The sequence below is a fragment of the Guillardia theta genome, assembly GCF_000315625.1.
Source record: "Guillardia theta CCMP2712 unplaced genomic scaffold GUITHscaffold_64, whole genome shotgun sequence".
Lineage (NCBI taxonomy): Eukaryota > Cryptophyceae > Pyrenomonadales > Geminigeraceae > Guillardia > Guillardia theta.
In genome coordinates this window covers 37,389-45,411 of record NW_005434610.1, presented here as the reverse complement: position 1 = coordinate 45,411, position 8,023 = coordinate 37,389, and the positions used below count along the sequence as shown (strand labels likewise).

The 8,023-nt window shown below is 48.4% G+C and overlaps 3 protein-coding genes across 3 annotated transcripts; 1 reads left to right on the top strand and 2 right to left on the bottom strand.

The window, feature by feature from the left end:
- Window positions 1-489: 489 nt before the first annotated feature.
- On the top strand, window positions 490-3,295 carry GUITHDRAFT_113044 (hypothetical protein; the record flags this gene model as incomplete). Its single annotated transcript, XM_005827697.1, has 22 exons — window positions 490-616; window positions 671-747; window positions 893-1,010; window positions 1,077-1,219; window positions 1,266-1,343; window positions 1,395-1,438; window positions 1,490-1,532; window positions 1,644-1,706; window positions 1,747-1,842; window positions 1,886-1,981; window positions 2,062-2,121; window positions 2,168-2,193; window positions 2,245-2,292; window positions 2,349-2,373; window positions 2,426-2,509; window positions 2,550-2,627; window positions 2,674-2,736; window positions 2,783-2,830; window positions 2,883-2,918; window positions 2,965-3,013; window positions 3,068-3,154; window positions 3,201-3,295. 22 exons carry the CDS (start codon window positions 490-492, stop codon window positions 3,293-3,295), a joined length of 1,584 nt encoding a protein of 527 aa, XP_005827754.1.
- A 165-nt stretch (window positions 3,296-3,460) lies between these two features.
- Window positions 3,461-4,494, bottom strand: GUITHDRAFT_158272 (hypothetical protein; the record flags this gene model as incomplete). The annotated part of the gene is made up of 4 exons (XM_005827696.1): window positions 3,461-3,573; window positions 3,652-3,734; window positions 3,787-4,307; window positions 4,354-4,494. The coding sequence occupies 4 exons, from the start codon at window positions 4,492-4,494 to the stop codon at window positions 3,461-3,463; spliced, it is 858 nt and encodes a 285-aa protein (XP_005827753.1).
- Window positions 4,495-4,928: 434 nt separating this feature from the next.
- Window positions 4,929-6,589, bottom strand: GUITHDRAFT_153996 (hypothetical protein). Its single transcript, XM_005827695.1, has 9 exons — window positions 6,101-6,589; window positions 5,935-6,054; window positions 5,758-5,884; window positions 5,668-5,705; window positions 5,515-5,606; window positions 5,376-5,411; window positions 5,289-5,325; window positions 5,178-5,240; window positions 4,929-5,090 (listed from the first exon to the last, which is right to left on the bottom strand). The coding sequence occupies exons 1-9, from the start codon at window positions 6,572-6,574 to the stop codon at window positions 5,034-5,036; spliced, it is 1,044 nt and encodes a 347-aa protein (XP_005827752.1). The 5' UTR covers window positions 6,575-6,589; the 3' UTR covers window positions 4,929-5,033.
- Window positions 6,590-8,023: the final 1,434 nt, after the last annotated feature.

Sequence of the window (8,023 nt, the reverse complement as noted above, 5' to 3'; positions counted from 1 at the left end):
CTCCCCTCCCCTCCCCTCCCCTCCCCTCCCCTCCCCTCCCCTCCCCTCCCCTTTCCTCCCCCCCCCCCCCTCCTCCTCTCCGCTCCCCTCCGCTCCCTCGCTCCCTCGCCCCCCCGCCCCCCCCTCTCTCACACACTCTCACTCTCTCCTTCTCTCCCTCTCTCTCCTTCTCTCCTTCTCTCCCTCTCTCGCTCCCTCTCTCCCCGTCCCCGTCTCCAATCCCTTCACCACCCCTTCCTGCTTTCTCTTCCCATCAGGAGAATAGTTTGTTTAGTCCTTCCTAAACCTCCACCAACAACTACTGCTTCTGATCCTGCTGTTGTGAACTCTTTCCTCCTTCCTCGCGATCCATTCGGACGTGTAGACGTTATGAAAGCAAGAACAGTCGCTTCGATGCTGCTGCAGGGTCTTCTTCTCCTCTCACTTGCTGAGGGCTTGAAGGAATCTTTTCTCGTTGCGCCCGTAAAAGTAGATGAGAGATTACTGCGAATGATTGCTACAGCGCGAAGGGGAGGAGGAGAGGAGCCCTTGAGGCTACGAGGTGGAAAGAGGTCGTCGAAAGCGAATGAGACGCAAGCTCTTCCCCTTGACTTCATCCCTTCAAGTAGTTTCACTGGTGCGACCTCTCTTTAGTGCTATCATCAGTACATGAGCTGATTTGGCGTATCAGGATTGAAGCCAGGATATATCTTCAAACGAGACCGCAAGGGAGTTGGTTTCTACCTCGATCAACCGCATTCAAGCAAGGTCAAGCTCTTGATGCCTTGCACTTCTTGCTCTGCGTGCTATTCTCGAGTTGGATAGTTTTCACATGTGTTGATCATACTTGAAGTGATATGTGACTTGAACTGATATGTGACTTGAACTGATATGTGACTTGAACTGATGGCAGGGTGTCAAGGCCACACGACCTCGTCGTTCGCTTGTGAAGTCACAATCAGCAATCCCCACGACTCCGACAAGAACTCGACGACAGACTGGAGACAAGAGATCTGAGGTTGAAGAGACTCGTAAGCAAACCTTTGAGTTACACCTCCTTCCATCTCCGAGAGCGATGCGTTGAGTATGTATGACAGGTGCAGGAGAGGAGAGGTCAGCCGCAAACAAGGAAAGCTTCAGGACACGGCAAGAAGTAGAGGCACAGTCAATGACAAGGAAGAGCGACTTTGGGTACAACTGGAACATTCGCAATGAACCTCAGGACTCGGAGTTGGACGAGGTGACTGGAGGAGGAGTAAGAAGAAAACATTTGAGAAGAGATGTAGCTCTTTGGGAAGATTGAGTTGAAACCTCCTCCTCCTCCGATAGACAAAACCGAATACAGTCTTGAGGACGATCTCAAGGTGACCACGCTCCTCTGGCCTACCCAACTCCCTCTTTACTGTAACATGCAGGTACTTGACGATGCTGAGAGGCTTCTCCAAGACGCCTGCGACAGGTCTGATAACCTCTGAATGGATGTCAGATGACTTGGAATTTAAAAACTCAGAGGAGACATCGAAGAAGCCAAACGGCTGCTCAAGTGTGGAGTGGTAGTCAGAGGATGGAATTGCAGTGAAGCGTGTGCAAAAACGTTGATAGAAGCAGCGGCAGACGTGGGGAGCAGATGACGTGCTGTTTTATCATTTGAAATTGGCTGTCAGATCTGGGAAGAAGAAAGGAAAGAAGACGCTCTGTTCACCTCGTCTACCACAACAGATGAAGAGGTGACTTTGAAGTAAGATTCGCCAGAATGACAGGTTACAGGACCGAAAAGTGCTTACCCAAGCTGGTTTCGAGCCGTCAGATTCCTCGGAGGAAGGAAAAGAAGAATCGAGTGAGAGCATCATGATTCACGAGCAGGTGCCAGTCTTGCTCTCTTCATGGCCATCACAGCAGGAGACAGATCGTTGGTCCCATCATTGATCGAGTTCAAGGGCTGCACCGATCGAAGAAAGAAATCAAGGAAATCTTTGAGAGGCTTCGAGAGGACTTGCCAGACGTAAGCTGCCTCGTTCGTCGCTTTCGAACTCTTGTTATCGATGTCAAACCCTTCTTACTCTCCTTCTCTTAATGTTTCAGATCAAGTATTTCAAAGAAAGACCCAAGATTGCAACTTTTGTCCCTGGCAAGGAGGACGAGGTGAACATTTATCTAGTCAAGCTGCCTTTCTCAACCCCTCTTTCAGGAAGAGACCGATTCCGAACTAGAAGAGTAAGTCCCTCTTGTGGCCAGCCCACCGCTGCATCCCTCACGTGCCTGTAGGTTGAGATCTTTTCCTGGCTTGGAAGATTTCTTCAATCCTTTCGGAGCGTAATCTTTGTCTGGCTTTACGAGCTCTTCCCCTCTGACTTGCTGTCTGCCCCTAGTCGCATGCAGAAGATTGAGATTGCGGTTGAGCGATGAGATCGGAAATGTTTACAATCCTTTGTCATTTTATTGGCAGTTGCGGAGGAATGCGACAGACGAACTCAACTCTGAGGAGCAGGAGAAAGTGCTGTGGCTGCAATCGCCCATGCAGATGTTGCAGGTAGAAAGAGCGAAGTTGTGTCTAGTTTGAATATGAGCAGGAGTACATGTCGGAATCATCCGAAGAGTTTGGGGGAGAAATCCTGCAGATCAAGAAGACGAGCACCGAGATCACGCAGGTTCACAGTCGGTCTCAGCCTTGGCTGGTTGTAAGTTGGGGTTCAGGGTGAGCTGGACCCTTGGGACAAGGCTCTCAACTCTCGTCTGTCAGAGCACTTTGGAGCGAAGGTGACTATGCTGGTTGAATGGCATGATCGACTGAACGAGCATCAAGGAGTTCGATGTTGTGGACAACCTTGGCTTCGAGAGAGTTGGCAATGATGTAAGACTCGTGCTGAGGTTGCGAGCTGTTACATTGACTTTGTCCCGCTCAGCTTGGAGTTCGCAGCTCGGATCAATCTTACAATCAGGTCAATCTTGCAGTGGCAAGTTGAGCACTTCTCACTCATGCCTCAGATCCGACACAAGTTTCTTGCGGCAAAGCGAGGCTCATACAAGGGCAGAGGTGCTGTTCTTTGTTCCCCTCTCGCTCCCTCTCAACTTTGTTTCAAGGACGCAGACCTCACACAAGCCAAGGCGGGAGTTGACACTCTCAATCATTTTGAAAATGTCAAGTGTTCCCATCGTGTAATTTGTTCCCATAAATGTGATGTTCTGAATAATCCTTTTCATAAATCTCCGATTGTTTTCAGTCAACACGTGGTTTTGTTTCTTAGTGCTTGTGCATTGGGGTCGCTATGACAGCTCGCTGATCCTGCAGATGCAGATGTTTATGTTGAAACAATGAGCTAGAGAAACGGATTACAATGGGCACGCGATAGAACATAAAGAAGGAGCTACAAAGTAGATATGTACAACTTTCATAACACCACAGCAGATCAATCATCAATCACACAGGCATAACAATGGATCAATCTGTCAGCGTCTAGTCGTGGGGTGTTAAGGATCTTGACTAGATCATGCTGTTCGAAGTCATGGGAAGAGATTGCTGGAAACCTCCTCGCACTTGCTGCTCGACATCGGAGAGAGCGGAAGGCCCGTGTGGCACAACCATAGTCGCTCGGCCTGCAGGAACGAGAGGAACATGAGACTAAAAAGAGACGCGGCAAGACAGAAGGAGGGACGAGGCTAGGAGAGGAGCACCTGACTGCGCAAAGTCTTTCAGCACGTCCATGTACTGCGTCACCAGCATCATGTGCACGACCTCTGAGGGCTGTAGACCGCAACTGGAGGGCAGGTAAACTTACAATTGTCGCTTTCAAGCAGCAGCGCGCTTACGACTCTTGCATCGACTCGATGCTGCTCTTGAAGCCGTTGGTTATGGCATGCCGCATCATGGCTGTGCCCTTGCCCGACAGGTGCTTCGCTTCAGCCTCAGCCTCAGCTGCTCGCACCTGCAGGATCTTGTCTGCTTCCGCCTTCTCTATCGCCGCCTCGCGTTGCCGACGGGCTGCATTGATCTTGTTCATGGCGGCCATCACTGTAGCGTCCGGCTGCATGTTGGTGATCAAGGCCTGATGTACCTCGATGCCGTAGGGCTCCATGGAATGCGCCACCTGGGACTTGACGGCATCCGCCATGGATTCTTTGGATTCGAAAGATTCGTCGAGGGTCATAGTGGGGATTTGTGAGCGAATGCAATCATCTACATAGGCTGAGATCTGCATATGAGGATTGTGAAGCTTGAAATAGTAATCGTCACATTCTTGTGGAGTGACTGAGTACTGTATCGCACATGTGACCGTCACCGTCACGTTATCTTTGGTCTTGGTGTGGGTGTTTACATTGATCTGAGTCACCTGTCATACTTGTGAGAGCGATCAAACTTACTCTTTCATCTCCCACCTTGATGCTGACAAAGTCGACAGTCTGAAAGGGCCAGTACACAAAGCTGAAGCCTGGATTCAGAATCTCTGTGAACTTACCGCAAGTCTGAAGAATGCCGCGCTGGCTCTGATCCACACATGTACAACAAAGAAACGACATGCTGTCGACTGACAAAAAGGCATCCAGAATCAACTCATGACAAATATCCCCATCACTCCTGCTCTCCCCTCTCCCTCTCCTCCTTCCCACTCTTCCTCTCTCTCTCCCCTGCCTCTCTCCCTCTCTCCCTCTCTCCCTCTCCCTTACTTCCCTCTCTCCTTCCCTCTCTCTCTCCCTTGCATTCCCCCCTCTCTCCCTTCCCTATCCCCCTTCTCACTCTCTCGCTCTCTCTCTCCCCCTTCCCTCCCTCCCTCCCTCCCTCCCCCCGCTCTTCTTCTCTCTCTTCTTCTCTCTCTCCCTTCCCCCGCTCTTCTTCTCTCTCTTTGTCTCGCTCCTCTCCCTCCACCTGGACGTTGACGGGGTTTGGGACTAAGTCTTGCGGACGAGGACAAAGTCGTGGTATCGAGGGCCCAGGGAGGCGACTAGGGGACTATGCGATTTAAGCTTTGAGTTCACTTAGTAAATCAGTTCGGAGGGAGGAGGGCGGAAGCCATCGATTGACCAGCACTAGACCAGCACTAAGTAGTAGACTGCGCCTGTCACTCAGGCGGAGGCTGATCGTCGCGCTTGACGAGGAGATTATTTACAGCTTCAACCTAGCCATCGCAGCGTCATCCCTCCCTTACCACCTTCCGCCAGCTATGACAGCAGCGCGCGCGCAGACATTCACAATCATACCGCACCTTCTGTCTCTCTGTCTCCGCCAAATTTGGAGGCAATCTCATTGCTGTTTCAAGGAGTCTTGTCTGACGTAACTTTCAATGAAGCCCAAGATTTGTCTATCCTCAGCTTACCTGAATGTTATTTGCGTTCGTGAGGTCTTGAGGAAGACTGTTCAACCATCAACATCGATGAAGAAAAAAGTGTTGACAGACAACTACCGTAGCGCTAAATGCAGAAGATTTCTTTGAATTGGTCTGTTGGAAAACAATATCAGTGAGAGAATAATCTAAAATCAAATATCATTGAAGACATCTGCCAGATTACAACATATAACAAAGAGATCTCCAGGTCACTTACAAGAGCTTTTTAGGGAAATTAATGTGAAAGGTGATGATAAGATCTCCTCTTGTATTTCTCTCCTTGTCTAGAAGACCTTCGCCCTTAATGATCTGCAAGAGAATTCAACTTAATCCAACTTGACATGAACAGATTAGTCTGTAAGAGAGATACCTTGCTATAGCTTGGATCGATGACCTCTTCCACAGAAACTGGAGCAACCCTATTTCAGGACTTGCACAGATCCAGGAGCAGACAACAAACCATTGAGCTTTCTTCCATCCGGCATGTTTATGGGTATAACAAACCCTGTTAATGAATCACACAGAGACACTTCCTGCTTCATCTTTAGAGAGAATCTCTCTATCTCAAAGACCGGGTGAGGCTCGATCTATATCAACAGCGTTCATATCGACGAAAGAGGGAGAGGATTTAGGTTACCTGGACCGTAAATATCACGTCCCCTGTGAGGTCATCGGGTTCCTTGTCGTACTTGAGCTTCGTCCCTGAGATCCAGCTCGGCTCCGCTTGGATTCTGTACGTTCTGGTGTAATTCTCCACCTGAAGGAAGTTTGAGCTGAAAGGAATCAGGGGTTAGGAACAAAACCTGCCCTTCGGAGTTTATCCGCTGTTTTGGAACATCAATGCTCTTTGAGGCTGAGTTATAGATTTCTTCTAATGTGCAGGACAAGTCGATTTCTTTATTCGGACTGGGCTTGGGTTTGCGTTTATCCGCTTCCGAATCAAAGAGCGACTCAACTCCTTCAGAGACTGCAGCGAAAGGGTTGGAGGTTCCAAAGAACTGGTCGAAGATCCTCAGAGCTTCATTGATGTCAAAGCTTTCTATCAGGTCTGCCTTTGATGCTGAAAAATCCATATCCCTTCTGTCATAAAGTGCTCTCAACTTGCGATCACTGAGCACCCGATAAGCAAACCCAATAGCTAGGAACTCACTCTCAGTCCCCTTCTCCTTATCCGGATGGGTCTTAAGCGCAAGCTTCCTGTAAGTCCTCCTCACATCCTCTTCCGAGCATCCTCTGCTCAGCTCCAGCGCCGCATACACGTCCAGTCGTTCTAGCATTGCCGTTGCCTCCAACGGATGGGCGGGGAAATTAAAGATGTTTTGCCGGATTTTTTGCCCCTGGAAAATTTGTACCCCATCCCCGCACCGACCATGGGGGTCTGATGAGGGTAGGGTAGGCTGCAGGTAAGCTGTGAGGGTAGGGCTCTACTACCCTCCTTCACCCCGTAATCGAAGGCAAATATCTGGGGATAGGTACCGGTGTGGTGGCAAAGGCATCTGTTACTACAGGGCCAGTTGGAGGCAACGGCAGACATGGCGCGGAACTTACCGAAAGGGATCGAACCAGGACCATGGAAGCTCTGGAAGTGAAAAGAACACATAACAGTTGGCACTAGCAACAGAGATTCATTAGATGGAGAACAGGTGAAATGTGAAAGTATTTGCATGAAAAACTTACGATTAACGCAGATATTTTGATCAAGAAGTGGAGGACGCTGATTTCAGTAAGTTAGAGGGCATCAATATCTCGTCAGGGTTATTGCTGAGCACAAAGCACACAGCCAATCCGATCAAAGACGTTTTACATTGCAAGAAAGTTTTGACACCTCAAAGAAAGCCTTCGAAAAGCGTGCATTCGAGTAAGCCAGAGAGTGCAAAGTTGAAGCCAAAGAAAATTCATCAAGCTTTGCTGCCTGACGAATTGAAAAGTGATCAACCAAAGCATCAAGGTGAAGATGGGTCTATTTTCAATGGAGATACAAAACATGAAACTTCAAAAATCCTATCTGCTCATGCTCATGACCAAACAAATCTTCATGCTCATGGGCATGTTGACGATGGTAAAGAAATCGAACTGGAGAACAAAAACGAAGACCATGAACAGATGGGAGATGAAGAGAAGGCCAACGAACAGTCTGTTTTGTATTGCCTGCCTGACAACAAAAATCCATTAGTCGTTTTACAACGCTTACGGCAAAATCCTGACAGTACGGAGTTTGTGTATCTGAAGTCATTCCAAATCGATGAGATAACTCCGTTGAACCCTTATCATCTTGAAATAGTACCTCATAATCAGATTCCTAAAAGCGACTTCTTTACTCTGAGTTCCTTTGGTGTCACTCATTTTGTTAACGGCAAGCCTGAGTTTACTGAGTTGGAACAGTGGAAACGAGAGCATTTCCTATTCAATGCTATCCTTAAAATCCCCGTATTCAAAAGATATCGGATCTGGAAATCTTACAAGGTGTGGAGAGACTCAGTCCGATATGGGAAAATGAGAAGCAGCGCCAAAGCGTTGACGAAGAATTTGTTCTTTTTGAATCCAACCTTCAGAGAAGCTCTGCTCAGGATTCGCGACATGTGCATGGATTTGCAGAAGGTGAAGTTATACAGTTTTCAAAAAGACACTTTGTACACTATTGTTCACTTTTTTGAAGCACAACAAGCACAAAGAAATGTTGTATTGAATCATCTCGAAGAGTTTTGGTTGCAAGCCATCGATGTTGC

Excerpts from the sequence above, each read along its gene's own strand:
- GUITHDRAFT_153996 (XM_005827695.1), bottom strand. The coding sequence starts at position 6,574 with ATGCTAGAACGACTGGACGTGTATGCGGCGCTGGAGCTGAGCAGAGGA. Across the intron at positions 5,885-5,934 it reads ACGTGATATTTACGGTCCAG|ATCGAGCCTCACCCGGTCTT; the intron begins GTAACCTAAATC and ends CTGTTGATATAG. Across the intron at positions 5,326-5,375 it reads CTTCTGCATTTAGCGCTACG|TCTTCCTCAAGACCTCACGA; the intron begins GTAGTTGTCTGT and ends ATGGTTGAACAG.